Genomic DNA, 23,031 nt, shown 5'->3' on the forward strand with positions numbered 1-23,031 from the left:
GGAGATGCAGACAGAGCGGTATACGCCACCTGTCCTTGCTATTCTGGTCTAGTCAGAGGGATTCCTGCTGCAAGAGGGGTACCGGCCCCTGATATCTGACTCTGTCACTTCAAGTCTTAGTCTGAGAAGCCCGGAGGCTCAGTGGATCCCACCGGGTAACGGACGGAGCAGAGTCGCCACCCGTACTCTTATTCTGTGCATAGTCCAGAGGGAGAACCGGCCTTAGTACACCTACCACACACGGACAGGAGAGGACCTAGTGGGAAAGTCTAGGAACACTCTGGTGCGGGGTCCTGACCAAAGCACCTGAACTACCCGGAGGTTGTCGGACCCCCGGTCCTGGTGGCTGCAGCGCGCCGTGAGGAGCAGGGAGAAGCCTTGCAGCTGTGCATTCTACCGTGAGTAAAGCTTGGAAGACTACCCCTATGGCCTCCGGTTTCTTATTGCAACACGGCACCACACGACACCACACCACATCTCCCACTACAATTTCCATCCTTCTGTCTCCTCTGCCCTGAGGCCCTGCTCTGCCTGTGGGGAGTAGTACCATCTGCTGCTGCCACTACATCCCGCCTCAGAGGACTGAACGCAGCGCTGGTGGAGAATCACCAGAAACCACAGGTGGCGTAGTCAATACAACCACTCGATTAACACCAACTCTGAAAGCCCATTACACCCTTTCAATGTGACGGCCCTGGGCACGGAACGGGTCCAGGCCACGGCTACAACCCACCAAACATCTGACCCGGCTCCGAGTACCCCCATCTCTCAGGGTAGGGCTGTGAGCGTCACACATGCTTGGAGCGGCGTCTTCCGGGTGTGACGCACCTGACGTCACGGTGCACTGCACGCTGGGATGGGAGAGGAGTGCCCGGTGACGTCGGTTGGACGGCACCCGGATCCATCATGGCGGTGCCCTGTAAGCGCTTGCCGGCCGGTGGGCGTCAGGAGGTGGGAGGGCACCTGAACCGGAGGAGGTTCCGGATGTGCCCTATTTAAGGTGGGGGGGGGTTGTCCTGACAAACGCTGCTATGCTCGAGCTTATGGTATAGCAGCTATGGCAGACCAGGACAGCCAGGAACAGTAGCAGCTGACCCCCTCCACCTCAGCAATGGCAGCACAAGAAACAGTCTGATGCCTCTCACACAGACAGCCGCTCAAGGAAGCATAGCGGCGGCCGGAGGAGTAAGGTGTCGGACGCTTCAGGGCCATCCAGAAGGGATTCATCTTATGTTCCGCCACAGCCTCCAAATCCGGTACCCTTTTGTGACTTCAGGGGTGAGTGATCTTCGTGAATGTCACTTGATAGTAATGGAAAGTTATTATATGCTTCATTCCTTAGGAGCCTAAGAAGAGTAGCGCCAAACAGAAGCGCAGGGTTTGTGCCTTATGCCAAGTTCCCCTTTCCATAGAGATTGGTAGAAACAGCTTTGTGCAAGCTGTATTAACAGAACCATAGCGGAGAGTACTCCGGATTTTGCATCTAATTTGAGGTCCATAATCCGTACAGAGGTACAAGATTCCCTAAAGGGTTTACTTAAAGGGAAAAAGAGATCCCATAAGGATATCTCCTCCGACTATGATTCATCCTCCCAGTCCATGCCTCAGTGAATCATCATCCTCCTCTTCATCAGACAGTGGTAGACCCTGTTTCCCTATTGAGGGTACGGACAAGTTGGTCAGAGCTGTCAGATCAACCATGGGATTAAGGGAGGAGAAGGCAGCCAGATCCCTGGAAGACATTATGTTCGCAGGCCTGGAAGAAAAAAAGAGATGCTCCTTTCCGGTGAACCCTAAAATTAAAAATAAAACTCTCTGCCAGGTCTGCAAACTTATCTAATGCTGCCAGACGAGCCCTGTGACTCAAGGGTTGCCCAGGAGACCTGCAGTCAAAACATAAGTTATTTTCCCTCCCTTGCGACGGCAAACTCTTATTCTGCCAAAAACTGGATGAGCTTTTGGAGAAGGCTGGCGACAGGAAGAGTGGTTTCCCAGGGTTCACGGGGGACACGAAAAGGTCTTACTTTCGGAGGAAAAGACTTAACCGGGGTCGTCCTCCCGGAGAAAGAAAAAGATGGGAGCCCAGATCTAAAAAAGAGTCTGGTTATATGTTTGGAGGACCATCCTCCAGTACTAAAAAATCTTCCCAATGATGCCTGGCTAGAGGTCGGTGGAAGGCTATCCCATTTTATCCCAGCTTGGCAAGCCATTACATCAAATCCCTGGGTGTTGAGTATCATAAGGAGTGGCCTAAAGATACGCTTCAGTCAAATCCCTCACCGAACTTTCATGATTACCCCCAGGAGGAAGTCCAGGGAGGAGCAGATAGCCCTAGAGTCGGAGATGCTAGATTTAGTAAACAAACAGGTCCTTCACGAAGTTCCGGATTCACAAACGGGAAGGGGATTTTATTCCCCCCTATTTGTGATAAAAAAAAACAAATGGATCCTTAAGGACCATTATCAACCTCAAGAGTCTAAATCAGCTGATAGAGAACCAGACTTTCAAGATGGAATCAGTGACCTTGGCAGTAAAACTCTTACACCACAATTGTTTCATGGCAGTTATCGACCTAAAAGATGCCTATTATCACGTCCCAATCCATCCAGACTACCAAAAGTACCTGAGGGTAGCCCTATTCATTCAGGGAGAATTGAAGCATTTCCAATTTACTGCCCTACCTTTTGGACTCTCGATAGCTCCGAGAGTGTTTACAAAGGTGATGGGGGAGGTGACAGCTTTTCTCCGAATCAAAAACGTGGTGATTGTTACCTACTTAGACGACTTTTTGGTAATAGGGAGATCAGAAGACCACTGTTCCTCTCAACATTTAGAGGTCAAGATAGCTTTACATCAGCTAGGATTGTTGATAAATGCTCAAAAATCAAAACTATCCCCCTCAAGGACTCAAATCTTTCTGTGCTTGACCCTAAATTCTCAACTCCAAGCCTGCTTCCTCCCGGAAGACAAAGTTTGCAAAACAATCAACTTGGTCACAAGGGCCATAGAGTCTCCAGTGATGTCCTTGAGAGAAGCAATGTCCCTACTGGGCTCTATGTCGTCCTGTCTCCCAGCAGTCAAATGGGCCCAAGGTCATATGAGGCTTCTTCAACGCAAAGATCCTTCAACGGACATTTAGAAAAAAGACTATCTCTTTCTTTAGAGACGGTAGACTCCCTCTCATGGTGGACAAACAGGAAGAATCTGACCTCAGGCTTGCAGTGGTCCAGACCAGTCAACCATATAATCACAACAGATGCAAGTGGCTCTGGCTGGGGGGGGGGTCATCTGGCAGATCTCTCAGTTCAAGGGCACTGGTTACATCACGAAATAGGGACATCATCGAACCTAAAAGAACTTTGGGCAGTGGAGAAATCCTTGATAGGCTTCCTTCCCCACATTCAGGGTTGCCATGTCCAGGTCAGGTCCGACAATCGGACAACAGTGGCTTATATAAATCACCAGGGAGGAACAAGATCACGCTCCCTGATGGTAGTGGCAAACAGAATCCTGCAACTAGCAGAACAGCATCTCCCATCCCTCAGTGCTCTTTACATCCGGGGGGTAGAAAATTCAAAGGCAGATTTTCTCAGTTGCCACACTTTAAGACAAGGAGAGTGGGCCCTGAATCCAATAGTCTTCCAGCAGATTATCCAACTATGGGGGTCACCGGACATAGATTTGTTCGCCACCAGGGCAAACAGGAAGGTGGAGAGATTCTGTTCACTAGACCCGACAGAGAATCCCTATACTGTAGACGCTCTCCAGATACCCTGGAAGTTCAGGAGTGCCTATGCTTTTCCACCGATAGTAATGATCCCGGCAGTTGTGAGGAAAATTCGGGAGGAGGGGGCAATGATAATTCTCATAACCTCTTTTTGGGCAAAAAGACCCTGCTTCTCCCTGCTACGTCTGTCGGTCTCGGATTGCTGGTTTCCATCTGGCGGCTTGGAATTTGAGAGGATGTTACTGAGTAATAGGGGGTTTTCACCGGGCCTAGTTTCCACCCTATTGGGTAGTAGGAAGCCAATAACCACTAAGATTTATAGCAGAATCTGGGGAAAATTCCTGGATTTCATAGATTCCCCATTATCAGATAAACCTCCAAATAAAGATGTCCTAGAGTTTTTGCAGAAGGGGCGTGACCTGGGGTTGGCTACGGGAACGCTTAATGTTCAGTGTCCGCTCTAGGGGCGCTCTATAATTGCAACCTGGCGGGGAACAGGTGGGTGTCTAGATTCATTAAATCCTGTTCCAGATCTAAACCAGTTCGGGCTCTCAGAGTTCCTCCCTGGGACCTTAATTTGGTCTTAAACGCACTCTCTGGCAACCCATTTGAACCCCTGCAGGTTATCTCTCCAAAGATCCTCACCCTTAAAACCATTCTCCTAGTGGCCCTAACATCAGCCCGTAGTGTGAGTGATCTGCAGGCCCTTTCTGTTGATCCCCCATACACCCAAATTCATGATGACTGGGTCGTTCTACGTCCAGATCCAGCATACCTTCTGAAAGTAGTGTCCAGATTACACTGTAATCAAGAGATTGTGCTTCCCTCATTCTGCAGCAACCCAAAAAAACCCGGGGAGGTTAGATTCCACAATCTGGATGTTAGAAGAGCTTTGCTACAGTACATAAACATGACTAGTCAATAGAGGAAGGACCACTCCTTGTTTCTGGCCTTTCAGGGGAGTAGGAAAGGTCACGGGGTATCAAAGGGGACTATTTCTAGGTGGCTTAGGGAGGCGCCGGACGGTATTAAAGCTCATTCCACCAGAGCTGTAGCAACCTCCTGGGCGGAGAGAGCAGACGTCTCAATTGACCAGATATGTAAAGCTGCTACTTGGTCTGCACCATCCACCTTCTACTAGGTTGGATCTATCCTCCTCTGACCTCACCTTTGGGAGAAGGGTACTTCAGGCGGTGGTCCATCCCTAGGGTGCTCATATTCTCCAAAATTCTCTCAAGGTGTGCTGTCATGGGTGAGGGGAAAACACCAAGGTTACTTACCGGTAGCCGTTTTTTCCTGAACCCATGACAGCACCCGTAGATTTCCCCCCCTGTTTTTTCTCACACCCTGGTGTGCACTTTATGATTGGGGTGATTATTTATATATATCTATATATATATATCTATATATATATATATATATATATAATGTAGGTGTTGGTTATGTGTCTAACCTTTTCTGGAGGTCCTCTCAATGCTCTGTGATCAACTGAAACGAGGGAGAGGTGCCACCCTTTTATTTCAGACGGTTTCCTGACCTTGGTGGGGCGGATCTCTCTCAAGGTTTGCTGTCATGGGTTCAGGAAAAACCGGCTACTGGAAAGTAACCTTGGTGTTTTCTTACTATTGCACCAACAGTTGTCTGCTCTCACCCAGCGTCTTACTTATGGTTTTGTAGTCCATTCCAGCTTTGTGCAGGTCTATGATCTAGTCCCTGAAATCCTTAGAAAGTTCTTTGGTCTTGCCCATGTTGTAGAGGTTTGAGTCTGACTGATTAACTGAGTCTGTGGACAGGAGTCTTTTATACAGGTGACTATGTAAGACAGCTGTCTTTAATGCAGGTAACAAGTTGATTAGGAGCGTCTAACTGGTCTGTAGGAGCCAGAACTCATAATGGTTTGTAGGGGATCAAATACTTACTTCTCACTGCAAAATGCAAAACAATTTATCTAATTTATACAATGTGATTTTCTTGATTTTTTTTATTTGGATATTCTATCTCTCAATGTTAAAATTAACCTACCCTTAAAATTATAGACTGTTCATGTCTTTGTCAGTGGGCAAACTTACAAAAACAGCAAGGGATCAAATACTTATTTACGTGGTGACTCCCCCTAATGGGCGCACCACCTTTGTTAAGGGAACATTAACGCTATATAGTGAAAGACTTTATTTGATATTCCAAGCTTATTGTTATTTGTTTCATTGTTGACTTGCCGTGTTATTATCACTAATTGTTCAGAGTTACTTTAAATTACTACTTCATTTAAATAGAATTATATTGACCACTGACTGTCCTTGCCTTGTGTTATCTGTGCGTTGCATCCAGACACCTGCATTACACTATTATGTATTTTCTTTTAATTTGTTTGCATATATCAATATTCTCGTCTGATCTGGTATTTTATATATTGATATGTTTATACCTCACTAAAAAGTTTTGAGAAAAAAAAAAGAAAACACAACATAAGTTGATTTTTTTTTTCTTTTTTGTACATAGAATGACTGTAGTTGCAAGAAAGGATACACCGGTGATGGCTTCTCCTGTGACCCCATTAATGTATGTTTGGAAGACAATGGCGGCTGTCACCAAATGGTTGGTAAAGTCAATGGTAACAAATTAAAATGCAATTACTATTCAAGCCGCACCCTGGCTAATTTCTACTAAAATGGAAAGGAACATTAAAGTGTGTGACTCGCCCCCTGGGCCTAGTGTGGACGTGTGTGGGTTACCCGGAGCCGGGTCTCTGGGGATTGTAGTCTCCGTGGCGGCGACCCGGTCCCGTGACTCAGGGTGGTCAGGCCGATGGCAGTCTTTTAGGGGTTTTAAGTTAATTGTCCGACTACGCCACCTGTGGATTGCGGTCAGGGTGTACCGCCGCTGCGAGGCAGTCCGCTGAGGCTGGTGTGGTGTGCGCAGCAAAAGATGGGATAACTCCCCATGGGAGGAGTATGGCCTCAGGGCAGGGAATGTGGATGATGGGAGTGATGGTGCGCGGGCGTCCCAGCACTAGTAGTACTGGTGCGGCGATGAGCAGGAACGACTCAGAGTCTTTGCAGTGCAGTTCAGGGTCTTTACTGGTGATATTAAGGCAGACCCTCCCGGGGGTACTGGCTAGCATAAGGGGCCTGGTCAGTCTGCGAGCAAACAGGAGTTCCCCTGGCCAGGTGGAGTTGTAGGCCTCCCCGTCTATCTGCACTCTTTCTGGCTACCTTGCTGTAAGCGGGTAGAAGTAGCCCACGTCCCTGAGTATACCGTGTGGTGCTCACCCGTATGGCTGGTGACTTGGGGCCTTCTGTTAGCCTCCGCTCCTGGATGGCGGTGCTGGTCCCTTCCTTGTGACTGAGCCTCCGGGCTTCTATGGCCAGAGGACCTGGAATCCCCTGCCGGCTGGTTTCTGCTGCTGGGTGGATATCAGTCCCCACAGCCTCGGACTCCGGTGTCCGGTTATCAGATTCTTCTGCCAGGGCGAGCTATATCTCTGCTTAGCTTCCAGCCCCTGGTCTTCTGCTCCTAGCTCCTACAGAGCTCCTGCTGTAACTTTCCCTCTCCAGGCTCTGACTCCCAGACTCTGACTGACTAATCCCGCCCCAGACCCAGTTTATAAGGGCAGATTCCTCCCCTCCCAGGTCTGGGCAGGAAATGTTGCATGCTTAAGGGCTCCTGACCAGAGAAACCTCCCACTTGCTCTCAGACGTAATATTTCTATTACTGTGGCAACCAGACCCCTGGGGTGCCACATGTGCAATGTGTCACTACAGCTTCTATTGATCATGTCCTCACATTCGGAGTTGTTCAGCCTTTTATAAAAAAAAAATCTCCAGTCTGGTATTTTTTTCACATATAGAAGCATTATAGAGCAGTCACCAAAGCTTTCAAATATATGAGGTGTTTAGGATTATATTGTGTGTATGCACATGCACAATGGGTTATTTGGGCTCCATACAACCCAGTCTAGCACTTAGAAACATCTACCAGGGCATTACCATACTTCCATATGCCTATGATTTTATATGGAAGCCCCAGGAATGGACACCCTCTGGGCCATGTCCCTCTCTCTGGCCTTCGAAGTCAGAGTCAGGGGAAGTTCTGCCCAAATATTCTGGAACAGTTTTCCGACACTCTCTGGGCCATGTCCCCCTCTATCATCATGGAAGTCAGACACAGGACCTTCTACCCAAATGTTCTGGAACAGTTTTTGGACACTCTCTGGGAAATGTCCCCATTCTCTGACCTTGGAAGTCAGAGTCATGGAACCTCTGCCCAAATGTTCTGGAACTGTTTTGGGACAGTCTCTGGGCTATATTCCCCTCTCTGACCTTGGAAGTCAAAGTCAGGGGAACTTCTGCCCAAATGTTCTGGAACAGTTTTTGGACACTCTCTGGGTCATGTCCCCCTCATATCCCCCTCTCTGATTTTGGAAGTCAGGGTTAGGGGACCTTCTGCCCAATTGTTCTGGAACTCTTTTTGGACACACGCTCTGGGCCATGTTCTCCTCTCTGACCTTGGAAGTCATAATCAAGGGATCTTCTGCCTACATGTTCTGACACTGTTTTCAGGCACTCTCTGGGTCATGTCCCGCCCTCTGACCGTGGAAGTCAGGGGACCTTCTGCCCAAATATCCTGGAAATGTTTTCATTCACGTCACAATCTGAGCCAAAAAAACATCTTCATAGAACAAAGCCACATAGACTACATACAAGCTCAAAAATGAGACATACGAACCATAGTTATTTTAGGTGGCGTAACTTGAAGCTTGTTAGCCCCAATGCAAAATCTCATACAGTGCTCTAAATTTTCATGGGTCTTTAATAGCGTTGTTCTTCTCATTTGTGCCAAAAGGACCTTTTTGGCCTCTCCTTAGCTTCAAGGGCCTGGGTGTGACAGCAAATCCTGCACCCATTATAATTACTCCTGAGAATTGAAATTTGTAAGAAATACATCTGTTTAAAATCTCAAATAGTTGGCATACACTATACTCCATGTCTTATAGGCAGGGTGTATTCCTTAGAAGGGTTGTCTTGTGAGCAAAAACCATGCAGATTAGTGGCTTTTAAAATTTAGTAATAAAACTTCCTGATTTACTTTAATTGTGAAACTTCCACCGATGTCCTGTTTTCAGTCCCGGTTTTGTAGAAGTTATCCCTTTTTCCTCTCTCGCTATGTGTCAATGGTATGATGAAGGGGGCAGGCGGTCAGCCTCAGTTAGTTAAGCCGATGCCCTTCTCCATTTGTACATCAGCTGTGATGGAAAAGAGGGCTGGCGTAGTTGGTGAACTGAGTCTCACAGTCAGCCCCCTTCATACACATGGAGGAGGGGGTCTTTGCCTTTGTTGAAAGCAAACATTAAGGTATAGCTTCCTGTATTGTGGGCTAGCACTCAAATTGGGACAAAATCACTGTAACTTTCACAATCAAAGTATATTAGTGAGTTTTATTACCTGGTTGTAAGCAGGGATACCTAAGCTACTGAAATGCCCTGCACAAGGGGTAAGTGGCATAGCTAATCAGAAAAACAATACTACATGTCAATTGGAGGTATTTGCTAATATTATTATTATTATTACACCTACTACATATTGGGATAGGATATGTAAATAGGTGCTTGGAATTCAATAGCGCTGAGGATTAGCACAGAGTGATAACTTAACCAAAGATTTTTTTATTATTTTAACACAGTAATGATTGTGATACAAAATTAAACAAGGTTAGCAGATTATTAGAGTGCAATAAAATGTTTTGCAATCTACTTCTTCGGATAGAAGCAGCATTCACAGTTATAACAATTAAACCCTATTATACAAAGCACTGAACATTTACATTAGATACAAGCATCTGGTCACTCATAATGATGGCTTTAAACCAATCTCGCTGCACCACACGTCCGTCCTGCTACAGGTTCAGACACCTTCTCCTCCCCTTCACTGCCCTCCTGGGCCTTTTATAATTACTAACTGCGACACAGCAATCACCCCTACCTGGTGTCTCCTCCAATCACTTCCCTCAGGGAACATGCACTTCACTCTTCAGTTCCTACTAATGTAATTCTCTCTGCTTTCTCTTTTCCTATCATCTTTTGACCAGCAGATGGCGGTGGTCACTTGCTGACAATTGATTAGGCATTAACTGCATGAGTCTTCTTACTTGTCCATCTCCTTACAGATCTTGGATGCCCTTTTAAACCATTTCTGGGTTAGATAATTCATTACATTAATAACCATAATTATCTCTCATCTTAGGCTACCTGTATGCCAACTTCTGGAGGAGAGAGAACATGTCTGTGCCCCAGTGGTTTTGGAGGGGATGGCATCACCTGTTATGCAGACGTAATAACGGTAAGTTTATACAGTTATTGTAGCTGGATGTAAAGATACAAAATAGTGAGATCTGAAACATTCACTAAAAATGAAAGTTACAACCAAAAAAGGGAAATATCCAAATTAGAGCGGCTTCACTTCAGTGCAGAAATGGCTACTGGATTTTGGACTTTTGGTTCAGAGCAATTTGATTCTATTATTCTATGCAGGATGTCACATCCCCCCTCGCTTATAATGCCCCATGCAGGATGTCACATCCCCCCTTCGCTTATAATATCCCATGCAGGATGTCACATCCCCCCTTCGCTTATAATGTCCCATGCAGGATGTCACATCCCCCCCCGCTTATAATGTCCCATGCAGGATGTCACACCCCCCCTCCCTTGTAATGCCCCATGCAGGATGTCACATCCCCCCTCCCTTATAATGCCCCATGCAGGATGTCACACCCCCCCTCCCTTATAATGCCCCATGCAGGATGTCACACCCTCCCACCCCACCCCACTCCCCAAATAATGCCCCATGCCTCCCATACAATAAAAAAAAAAATCAAATACTCACCTCACTCCTCACCTGCTGCCGCTGCTCCGGACTCCTCAGCGTTGCCGGCGTCTTCCCGCTCTGCGCTGTGACTGCTCAGCAGAGGGCGCGGTGTAAAAACGTCACCGCGCCCTCTGACCTGAGACGTCACAGTGCAGCAGTCGCGAAAGAGATGGGACCTGCTGCGGAGGCACGGGGAGGGGTAAGTATTGTGCTGGCTGCCGGGGCCCTGAGAAAGCGGAAGCGGGAGGGAGCGGGCGCTGACACCGGCACCACACCGCTCACGGGTCCCATAGCGCGGCGGGGTGCCTGACGGTGAGTGGGCCCCCCCCTGCTCAGGGCCCCAGCCCTTGCCGGGGTGCGCTGATTGCTGACGCCGACCCTGAGTCCATGCATCGTGGTCCAAATACGGACCACAAAACATGGATGTCTGAATCAGTCTGGGACATGCTTATACACCCAGATCCTTGTATGTGGTTCTAGTATGTCAAGAACTGCATCAATTAAGAAATGGCGTAATTCATTAGTCGACTTCTATAGAGAGTATGTGTTGTTAACGGGGTTTTCCACCTCATGACATTTTTTTTTTACCTAAATGCATGTACAGTATATTGGTTAAATAAAAAAAATTTTTTGCAATTGGGTTTCACTAAAACGTTTGCACCCTTCGCCTTCTATAGCCTCTGTGTTGCACTGTCTATTGCTGGCTATAGAATGAGCAAACTGAGAATCCATCAGTGAGCTTATTCTGATAGTCTGACAGGAAGTGTGTAACTCTTCCTTTTCTTTTTCTAAGCTCCTCTCAGCTGATCTATGACCATAAACCACATTAAAGTTGAATGTGCAATGAAAAAAGTCTGTAAAATCCAAACGGTGCAAAAATTTTAATAACACCCAAATGTAAAAATTGGGGCTGAGGGAAGTTGCCTATGAAATCATGCATTTTTGTAAAAAATAAATAAACAAATGCCCCACAAAGGTAGACAACCTAAATTGTGTGCTGCAGATACTGACATAATATTAGTAATTAAAGATCATATATATGTATACTTATATTTTAGGAACTATTGGGCATCCCAGAGGTAAACCTCTTCAGTGAATGGATTAAGGTGTGTGCTGTTTTATTTTTTATGTAGTTATGTAATTAAGTCCATCTTGATCTACAGATTTCTGTAGCAGTGTGTTATAAGGACTCTGGGGAGTCTACTCATGAATGTTAAAGAGTTTTCTCAGTCACTTCATTGGGGGACACAGGAACCATGGGTTAGTTGTCTGGTGGGGAGAAGTCAGTTTATTTTTCTAAAATGTATTTTTAGTGTCAGCCTCCAGGTATGTAAACTAATGGTTCCTGTGTCCCCCATTGAAAGCTACAAGAAAGAAATTTTACGGATAGTACCAAAAATAGTTGTATTCGAACATTAAAAGGATAGGTGATAACTTGCAGATTGATGGGGACCACTGTGGCTCTCACCACTCGCAAGAACAGTGTTCTGAAATGACATGCTGGACTAGAGAGGTGGCCTGATACACGTGCAACTGCTTCCTTCATTCTTTACGGGACTGTTTGAGACGACTAAGTGCAGTGGTTGTGTAAGAGGTTGTGCGATAGCAGATGAGATTTCTCAGCGCTGTGCGGCATTTGTGTCCAGTGACTGCCACCTACTGTCCAAGCAGAACTCTGCAGAACCAACAGGAAGCCGAAGAGTTTCAGGAAGGACGAGTCTAGATGGAGCACCGGGTCAGGTGACCTTCACGACGCAGTTCCTCAATGTAAGAGGGCAGAGTATCTTGGCGGAACTGATTTGGCACTAACCAGTGAGGCGAGCAGGACATGCTCTAAGGGGAACGCCAAGACACCGGAACATGCCATGAGGCCTGATCCAGCTGATTGTTGTGCACCCTCGAGCGGGGTCTAGGTGACGCCAGTCAAGATTTGTGGACCAGACCACACCGGTCAAGACCTGAGGCCCAGACCTGCGCCAGTCAAGATCTTTTCCTATGATCAGTGGGAGTCCTAGAAGTCGCACCCTCACCAATCCTCAACTTATCACGTATCCCTCAGATAGGTTATAACGTTTAAAGTTAGAAATAAAATTTTAGCAAACTATATGTAACGTAACTTTAAAAGGGGAGACTCGTAAGAATACCTACATCATCCAGGGGCAGCACAATGACTCAGTGGTTAGCACTGCAGCCTTGCAGCGCTGAGGTTCTGGGTTCAAATCCCACTAAGGACAACATCTGCAAGGAGTTTGTATGTTCTCACCATGTTTCCGTTGGTTTCCTCCGGGTTCTCCGGTTTCCTCCCACATTCCAAAGACATACTGATAGGGAATCTAGATTGTGAGCCCCAATGGGGACAGTGCCCATAATGTCTGTAAAGCACTGTGGAATTAATGGCGCTATATAAGTGAGTAAAATAAATAAATAAATCCAAAATAAAATTAATCCAAGCACATTGGTGGTCCTGGATGATACTTCTCTGCCAAAGTTGTATGTAGTACAGATTAACCCTTGCTGTGGAAAGCATGTATTTTAGCTAGAGTTCTTGTATAAAGCCAAGATTTCCTACTGTGCCTCGAAGCCTCCAGTATATCCGGTGCCATATTTGCACTTTGCACCTAGTCTTGCTTTTGCACATTAATGACACCGCTCTCAAATAATGACACAATTGCTCTGTTTCTTCCTTCCATACAGAACTCTGAAGTCTCCATTTCCCATGCGAGTAATGTTACCGCTTTAGTCCCTTCTAATGCAGCAATCGGTGCCTTTCCTGCCAGTGCTAGAAAATTTTGGCTGGACAAGTTGCCTTTTCTGGTCAGGTAAAAAAACACTAGACAAAAAAAGTTTGGGTTTTTTGATGTATTTACTTTTTTTTTTTTATAGTAGGTCTGTTCAGGGCACTGCCATCCTGTCTGCTAGTGCAGATCACATTTACTTTAGCGACGTTAGGGCATATTAACACAAGTCCCAACCAGGTCAGGACAGTCCCACAGAAATATTCAAGCTTCCATATTTTCAGAATTTTTAAAATACAGACGTTTGTAGAAAAAAAAAAAAAATTTCATTTTCCGAAACCCATCACGTATTTAATTTTCCATCAATGGAGCTATATGAAGGCTTGTTTATTTGCAGGGCGAACTGACATTTTCATTTATACTACTTTGGGCTACATACAAAGTTTTGATCCTTTTTTATTATATTATTTTAGGGAGGTGTGGTGACCATAAAACTGTAATACTGGCGTTTTGATGTTTTTTCTCATTACAACATTTAGTGATTGGGTTGATTCATTTTATATTTTGACAGATTACAATTTTCCAATGGCGGAAATACTAAATATGTTTATTTTTTCATTTCTTTATTTTTAATGGGGAAAAAGGGGCGTCATACGAATTTCAATGTTTTTTTTTTTATTTTTTAAAAACTTTTTTTTTCTCTATTTGTTAGTCTGCTCCAGTGGCTGCCGGACCTCTGCTCCAGTGGCTGCCGGACCTCTGCTCCAGTGGCTGCCGGACCTCTGCTCCAGTGGCTGCCGGACCTCTGCTCCAGTGGCTGCCGGACCTCTGCTCCAGTGGCTGCCGGACCTCTGCTCCAGTGGCTGCCGGACCTCTGCTCCAGTGGCTGCCGGAACTCTGCTCCAGTGTCAGCCGGAACTCTGCTCCAGTTGCCGCTGCCAGAGACAGATGCTGGCTATTTAATATAGGCTGTATCAGCCGCATGTATAGGGAGGTCAGCTCCTGAGCCCCCTCCACTTGTGGTCCCCCTAGCATAGACATACAGTTTCACCCATATGCCCAAAGAGGTAACATAGTAATCTTCATTTTAATTTTTTAATTCCTAAATCAACTTTGTAATATCTGTTATCAGAGAAATCTGATTCTTTCTCCGCCTTTCTTTCTCATTTCATAGATAAAACCTGCATTTAGCGACGATGGTGTTTCCCTTTTCTGAGATAGGAGATGCTAGTTGGTGCTCATAAGATTCTATGGAGGGGGTAGAGATGGGTGGAGCTAGAGGCAGACACAGACATTCTGCTGTGAGTTCATCGAGTTTTATGAGCACCAACTGTCATCTCCTGTCTCAGTAATAGGAAAGTCTGTATTCACTGAAGGCAGATTTTACCCGTGAATTGAAATTTTGAGAATGAATGATCAGTTTAGAAGGAGAAAGAAGTAGATTTTTAGATAATGTGTATTACAAAGTTTCTTATTTTCACGTGTACTATTGATTTATGAAGAATAATTAAAACGACTGTTACTCGTTAAGCTTGATTTTCTGTAGATTTTTGTGGCCAAAGGTTATGCTGCATACCCCGTGTCTGAACATACGCCTAAGATGTTTAGTCTGGGTATGTTAGATTCCTTCCCTTCCTCTGTTCCCAGTTGATAATTGTCCCATTCATGTGCTGACTGTCGCAGCCTTTCCTTTATTTAAATGGAAAAAAAATCGATATAATTATGGCAGGGCGCATTTTCTGCGAGGAGCCTTCACATTCGAGCAACTGAAGGAACACATTGGTCAAGAGTTGGATACAATCGAACCGAGGACAAAGTGCGAGATTGGTATTACAAGAGGCGTAAGTCTTTCTCATCTATTGACCCAGTTATCCAAAAATATATACTGTATGGAAATAACTACAGCAAAAAGCTACGTACTAGTAAGGAAAGACTTTGTGCTCATTCACTAATTCAGCATTGCATAATCTTTATTTCAGAACATAACCGTTAATAATGCCAGTATCGTTGTCCATAACATTCCAGCTTCCAATGGATATATTTTCATGATCAACCAGGTTAGTAATTTACCATTCTGCAATGTCCACGAGTCATATGACTATTCTTCTTAAAGGAGATATTTCACAATTAAACACCATATATATATTATATAAACTGTAAAATAATGCTATTTACAATTTATATGAGGCTACAAGATAATATTGTGAGGCCCTCTAACATTTACGTACAAAGTATAGCACCACATGGTGTTCAAAGTGTACAGCAATGTGCACATCCACCCAAAGAGCTGAGTGCTAGTGGACGCACATGCTCAGTCACTCCTCACTCCTCTCACGGCCAGGTCTCAACATAGTGATCCTCGGTTCACTGAAGAGTAGCTAATAGAAATAGATTTTTATCCTGCTTGCAGGAAAGGAGCAGAGTCTCTGTAGTGGGAAAGGCAGTTTAGCTGGAAAGCTAAATAGGAAGGGAATTTAATGTCAGCTGCCAGAGGGGGAAGGACACTTCCCTCAAGAGCAAAGAAAAAATAATAATTAAAAAAAAGAAGTTATTTTTATGACTTAAAAAGGCGATTAAAAGCTTTTCAGGACAATTAATATTAAAATGATTATAGGGAATGTGGTTAAAGGGTCTAGTCATCTGTGAGTGGCCAGAGCAGTGAGCAGTCAGTGCTCACTACACAGTGAGTGGGCTTAAATCATGCACACTGCTCTTTGACTAACAACTAGCTCAGCACACACACATCATGCAAGGAGCCATGGGCATAATTAGAGGGCTCACTGTATAGTGAGCACTGACTGTTCTCAGCCCATGGCTCCGCCCCAATGACTGCAAACAAGCAGCTGCAGGGAGAATTTAACTTTATTTTCTTCCTGCAGCTGCACTTCCAAGTAGATTGCAGCAAATGTTTAAAATGTTATTTACCTGCAGAGTGACACTTTTTTTTTTTGCTGACAGATTCCTTTCAATGGGATAACCCCTATACAGGAAATCAGAATATAAAGATGCAAAATTGTTTTTGTATACATTCCCTTTTCACACCCGTGTTTCCATAGTCTACAAACAAAAGCCCTGTGTCGCTTCCATCCATTCCTTACTTCTTATGAACATTATTTTTTTTTCCCTTATGGACATTTCTGAAGCAGTAATTTAAAAATGTTTGTAAACATGGACATGCCCTTTAAGTTTTTGTGCAATTTATGACAAAATAAAACAGATAAAATTTGCAGTAATTATGCTAATGAGATGCATGTTTTCTGTCTACTTATGTTCCTGTATAGTAGATTGTAAATTATGTAATTAAAAAAAAAACTTTTTGCACCCCCAGGTTTTGATCCCACCACTAGGAGCAATACCCCCCGCAAGGCCAGGTCTTAACAAAACCCTAGAGCAAGTTCCCGCATTTCAGCAGTTTAAGCAGGCAATCCAGGTAAGATAATCTGCTGCTAAAGACAGAACAATGGCTCTGACAGATGGGAATGTGGAGGAAATGGATGACAGGTGACTAATAGGAAAGAGGCCAAGCGCTTTTGGATGCTAAACATGAATGATAGGAAGTTGAGATTTCCAGGAAGTGATACATGATACTGGATGTTTCCTGCAAGGAAGCACAGGTTAACTTATACTAAGACCGCAGTGATTATACACAGTCATGGCTGAAAGTGTTGTCAACCTTGAAATTTGTTCCAGAAAATGAAATATTTCTCTCTGAAAATTATTGCAATTACACATTTTATTATACACCTGTTTATTTCCTGTGTGTGTATTGGAACAACACAAAAAAATGAGAAAAAAGGCAAATTGGACATAATTTGGCACAAAGCCACAAAATGGTCTGGACAAAATATTGGCACCATTTCAAAATTGTGGGTAAACAACCTTGTTTCAAGCATTTGATGCTCGTTCAAACCCATCTGTGGCAAGAAACTATTGTGGGCAATATAAAAATCACAGCTGAAACCAGATAAAAAGGGGAGAAGTTGACTCAATCTTTCCATAGTGTGTCTGTGTGTGCCACACTAAAAATGGAGAACAGAAAGAAGAGAAGAGAACTGACTGAGTACTTAAGAACCAAAATTGTTGAAAAATATCAACAATTTCAAGGTTACAAGTCCATCTCCATTTTCTGGAACAATCTCAAGGGAGCCAACACTTTCGGCCATCACTGTACATTCTGACACTAAGCTTCAAGTAAGGGGTTCGAATATAATTATTGAGTGGTTCGCTTTAGACAAATCCTTTTTCTTTTGAAGGGTTTCCTGTTACTGCGTCTTTGGTAAAACTTGGCAAAAAGTGTTCAATATCCCCATAGCACCAGATTCCCTTTAAGTATTGCAATACATTAAAAGGGTCGTCCAGGCTAATGATATTGATGACCTATCACTTCTCCTGTAGTTGTGCTCTGGCCGCTGCATTTGATGATCATGGGGCTAATGGAAAAAGCTGATAGCTACAATTGGTTTGGGGGACAAGGCACATTGTCAACCTCTGGTCCATTAAAACTCCTGCCCACTGTGGTCATGCAGTGAAGAAGAAATGGGAGCTCGGGACCACTATTCTGGTGATCCTGTGGATAGGTCATAATTGTTCATTGTGGGACATGTCCTCCAAGTAGTCAATGAACTTAATATTTGACGACTATTCACTCCCGAGTCCAACCTCACAAACATAGCACTGAGACTGAAAATCCAATACACCTCTACATACATTGTTATTACAGCCGTATACTTCTGGCATAGAGCAACACAAGATATTAACGTAGACCTAATAGTATGTTAATCCTGAACCAACAATTTATTTTCTTTATGCAGAAAACTGAATTAATTCAAGAAATTGAATCCAGCAAACTGAAGTACACAGTTTTTGTGCCGAACAACTTTGCAATTACAGAGTTTTACAATAAGTCTGGATTTACCTCTTTGGTAAGCGTTTGGTAACTAAAATGGATTTACCTCTTTGGTAAGCGTTTGGTAACTAAATATGTGTATATAGCCGAATAAATCTAGACAAACTGAAAGAAGAGAATGTCAAAATTTTTTACCCCTCCCATAAAAACCACTACTATGTCTGTTGTAGGGATTCACTGGCTCTTATAGGCATTAGGTAGCGTTCACACAGGCAATGAAGTTTTGGTCCAAACACAGGCAGATTTTATTGCTTTCCACAGGATGCACAGCACCAAAAACAAACTCATGAACCCCTAGCCTTGTACAGGGGCTAATTAAGAAGAACTGACCCTGGCTACTCATACATGGCTGAGCTAGCCCCAATCTTGTAAAACAAAACCGCTATTGTCCATAGCAACCACTTATACTTGCGGTTCTCTGCACATAACCTGTTCAGACTCTTCTAAGAGAGGGATTCTGTTTTGTCTCTCTTTAGCTCTAAGACACATCCAGTCTGGTCAGCTCCCCTGAGAACAGCTAGCCAAGGTATATGCGGGGTTAGCTATGTGATCTAATCAGGACCTGTAGAAGTAGGATTTAACCCTAACCTACCTGGATTTGCTACATTGTGTAGCCCTTTAAAATATAAGCAAATCGATCCCCTTATGACCCCAAAGTTCTGTTCCAGCAGTGAGACATCATGTTTTATAGTTCTATACACGTGTCTGGAAGTGTATTGGGATGCGATGATGCTCTTACAGCTTCTGACCCACACTCTGTATTCTCTGCCTAGCGCCACGTTTCTCTGGTGGATTGACAGGTCGTTTTGCTGTGGTCCACTGCCACTCAACTTGTCAAACAGCCAGGGGTCGGTAGTCCTAGGTAGAGAAAACATCAAGAGGTTGAGAAGCTGTAAGTGCACCGTTACGCCCAAATGTACTTCCGGACCTGTGTATACAGAATTTCAAAACACAATTTGATTTCTCTCTCTTGGAGCATAGTTTTAGGGCCATAAAGGGATCTACTAGCTTATATTTTAAAGAGCTACTTAATCACATCGGACCCAATTCATTCAAGCATTTACGCAGGTATTCTGACATATAAAGCTTCGAGAAGTCGCAACATTTTGGTACAACTTGAGGTTGCGCTAAAATGTTGTGTTTTTTTTGGCATTTTCACCCAACTCTGACAAAGTGGGTGAAGCTGCGGCGGGAGGGGGATGTGGCCACTGCCACAGCTCCACCCACAAAATTACGACAAGGCACTTCAAGACTGGAATGATGGCACTGCCAGAGGTGATTTTATTTTCAGGACATGTTTTTTTTTTCAGAATGCCAGCACAATAAAATATCATGTTATACTTGGAGAGAAATTATCACCTTCAGACTTAAGAAACGGGATGCACAGGAGCAGCATGCTGGGATTGTCTTACTGGCTGATGTTTTACAAAAGGTACAACCAGGTACAGTACAATCTTCTTATAGGTTTCCTTCAATTGCTGATTTACACATGTAATAAAATCATTGAAGCAGCACTCCAGGTTTTTTTTTTAAATTCTCTCAATAGATGTAATTTAACTGGAATTAACTTATTTAGTTGTCCATTTCTATTTCGAAATTCATGGTATATATATTCAGGTAGGTCGTATGATCACATTGTGACCCCCTGGGAATGAGATGCTTGTGTGTTCTCCGAATATCTCAGTAATCAAATCTTTCTTTATGGTGAAATCGCATGCAGTGTACAACTGAAGTTCTATATGGAGGGAAGAGGGGAACAGAAGCTTATATCACAGATAAAGATGATGACTGCACAGTGCTTGTTGCACAGTTGCAATATGGCTGATCACAGTTTAGCTCCCTTCACTGCATTTTTGTAGTCTATTAGTTTTTTTAGGAGACTATAGAGGGAAGGATAATCACAGTGTCATCCCAGAAGGTAAAGACAGTACAGGCTTTAACTCATCATGTAGTGCTGTACTGATGCATCATGGAGTTGATAACAGATAATAGAGGAATAACATGCACGATGAAAATTAGGAATGAAAATAGAGGCTGAAAGGAAGAGATCAGATCAGTCTACATAAAGATAAGTTATTTGTAAGGAACTCGCAAACACCATTAGGGTATGTTCACATTTAGCTTTTTTGATGTGTTATTTCTGCATGAAAAATGCAAGCTGTGGCCAGAAAACTGCATAAAAAATTATATGCATTTTTATGCAGTTTTTGATGAGATTTGGTGCGAAGCCATTTTGATCTTAATGGGAAAAACTACAGTAAAAATGCTGAAAGAATTGCTGCTGCTGTTTAAAAAAAAAATAAACACAGGCTAAAAAAAAAGACTTATGAGAATAAGATTTTAGAAATCTCATTCATTTTGGGGTTATTGAAAAATGAATGGGAAAAAATTAATAAAAAATGCTATGTGAGAACAAGCTGTTATGACGAAGAGCAAAAATAAAAATATTAAGATCAGAAAAATGCAGAAATCCATCATGTTTACAAAGCCTAAGAGAAAATGAGCAGTTCCTGAGGCATCTTTTACTTGAAAAATGGATGATGTTGACTGCTGTAAAAAAGGCAATGTGAACATAACCTTAGTTGACCATAGGCTGCCAAAGGTTGATGTCAGGAATCACTAGACCACCATGCCCTGTACAACAAGTAAGAAAGATGGAGTTGTAGAAAATGATCAGTCAATTGTATATATCTGACAGGTACAATGCATGTAAATTGCAAATATCGAAATTTCCATATCTACAGTTTTCCATTTTTTTGTATGGTCCGCAGTGAACTGATAATAACATCTTCAGCCATATAATCGGCATGTGTTGTAGGTGCTTTTATCTGCTTTTCCTTTCCAAACAGACATTCATTCACAATGTTCCTCTGGACGGCAGCTTTTTCGAAACAGACAATGGAATGCTGATGGGAATATCTGAAGTGATAGAAATCCTGAAAAATCGCTGTGACTATGCTGAAGCTTCTGTGAAAAAGGTTTGCTAACGTGAATTATTAGTTCAGAAACAAAATGTTACACTTTCTAAATCTCAGGGAATTTCTGTAATCTGTTTAACGGGAATCTGTCAACAGGTTTTTGCTATGGGATCTGAAATCTGCTTTATATAGGGGCTGAGACCCTGATTCCAGCGATGTGTCACTTACTGGGCTGCTTGGTGTCCTTTTTATAGAATCCCTGTTTTCTCTGCTGCAGAGCTCTGAATGCTGAGCTGTGTATAACCCCGCCCACACCACTGATTGGCAGCGTTCTGTGTACATTGGCAACAAGCTGCCAATAAGTGGTGGGGGTGGGGTTACACAGATCAGCTGGACTGCCTTGCATGAGTAACCATCATTTTAATTTTTATCCACTAAATACACATGAAAATAAGAAACTTTATAATATATATTATCAGAGTAATCTGCTTCTTTCTCCACGAGGAGTAATCAATTATTTTTAAAATTCTCAATTTTCGAGTAAAATCTGTGTTCAGTGAAGACAGGTTTTTACATTACTGAGATAGGAGATGACAGTTGATGCTGATAAGATTCTATGAAGATTGACAGGAGTAGGAGGAAGGAGGAGCTCCTCCCTTCCCTTCCCTCTCCATAGAATCTTATCAGAACCAAGTGTCATCTCCTATCTCAGTAATGTAAAAACCTGTCTTCACTGAATACAGATTTTACCCATAAATTGAGAATTTTGGAAGTGAAAGATCAGTTGTGGCAGAGAGAAATTTTTTATGTGTACTATTGATTTATGAAATAAAAATTAAACTGACGGTTACTCTTTAAATTAGAAAACTTTTCAGACTTGAGTGATGAGAAAAGTTAAAAATGTATGTGCAAAATTGGCGTCTGCCATGATTTGCAATTTTTTAAGGCACAGGAAATAATACAGTACACATTCTTTACCTGAATTGTTCTTTTTTTGCAACAGACAAAATGTGGCGCTTGCGATAAAGGAATTCAATGTCCAGAAGACACAAATCTTAAGGTAAGCAGCTGTTGGCCAAACTATATGCTACTAGGATCTGGTAGACCGTCTCAAATACATTGCTCTACTACATATGGATGTCATCCGAGGTGGTCCTGCTTGGGATCCTCCATTATGAGCGTTAGTGAATCCTTGCTTTGGAGGAATCAGCATGCCCATGTAAAACATTGATGTAATTTCCATCATTTAGGAATATTATTTATGTCACTTATCAATAACTAAAACACTAGAGTTTACACTAAAGGAAATAACTACCGTCTGTTTTCTGCATAGGAACCCCTGGGCCGTGGGTCAGGAAGTTGTGTATATAAAAGAAGAGCTAAATTCATCCTTGGTTGCATGTTCAGCTGCATATCCTCCAGACTTGTAAGTACCGTTCATGATCTGTCATTCCCTGTACTGCGTGTATAGACGTCAAAGATTTATCATAATCCAAAGAGCCATCACATGTTTAGTTATACTATTCTACGTGCGCCAAATCTTATTGTTGCTAGCTGAATTGCGTTATTATCTAACAAGGCAATATGTTTAAAAATCATTAGCATCCATCTCTAATTCATTTCCACTATAGGATCCATCTAAAGCCTCATTCAGACGTCCGTGTACAGACCGTGATGCACGGACTGGCCGCTGGTTGCTGACCTTTAACTTGACAAACTCATATATTCCTATGAGGCAGTCAAGTTCAGGTCAGTAGACCCGCAGCCAGTCCGTCCATCACAGTCCGTACATGGACCGCATCGCACGGTCCTCTGAATGAGGTTTTAGACTGCGTTCCTACTATGCATGTTTGCCATGTTTTTGATTTCGCAGATTTCCTGTACC

The 23,031-nt window shown here is 43.4% G+C and overlaps 1 protein-coding gene across 1 annotated transcript in view; it reads left to right on the forward strand.

Moving 5' to 3' along the window:
* The window catches only part of STAB1 (stabilin 1), a 220,560-nt gene that overhangs the window by 104,236 nt on the left and 93,293 nt on the right, over window positions 1-23,031 (forward strand). Inside the window, exons 26-37 of the mRNA XM_073644427.1 lie at window positions 6,227-6,322; window positions 9,967-10,062; window positions 11,646-11,693; window positions 13,282-13,406; window positions 15,052-15,163; window positions 15,302-15,379; window positions 16,651-16,752; window positions 18,134-18,244; window positions 19,539-19,670; window positions 21,078-21,206; window positions 22,150-22,206; window positions 22,480-22,572. Of these exons, the coding sequence (XP_073500528.1) occupies window positions 6,227-6,322; window positions 9,967-10,062; window positions 11,646-11,693; window positions 13,282-13,406; window positions 15,052-15,163; window positions 15,302-15,379; window positions 16,651-16,752; window positions 18,134-18,244; window positions 19,539-19,670; window positions 21,078-21,206; window positions 22,150-22,206; window positions 22,480-22,572 (1,179 nt within the window). The remainder of the gene's footprint in view (window positions 1-6,226; window positions 6,323-9,966; window positions 10,063-11,645; window positions 11,694-13,281; window positions 13,407-15,051; window positions 15,164-15,301; window positions 15,380-16,650; window positions 16,753-18,133; window positions 18,245-19,538; window positions 19,671-21,077; window positions 21,207-22,149; window positions 22,207-22,479; window positions 22,573-23,031) is intronic.

This window comes from Phyllobates terribilis, unplaced genomic scaffold (assembly GCF_046119375.1).
Source record: "Phyllobates terribilis strain yellow unplaced genomic scaffold, ASM4611937v1 Scaffold_8__6_contigs__length_399053987, whole genome shotgun sequence".
Classification (NCBI taxonomy): domain Eukaryota; kingdom Metazoa; phylum Chordata; class Amphibia; order Anura; family Dendrobatidae; genus Phyllobates; species Phyllobates terribilis.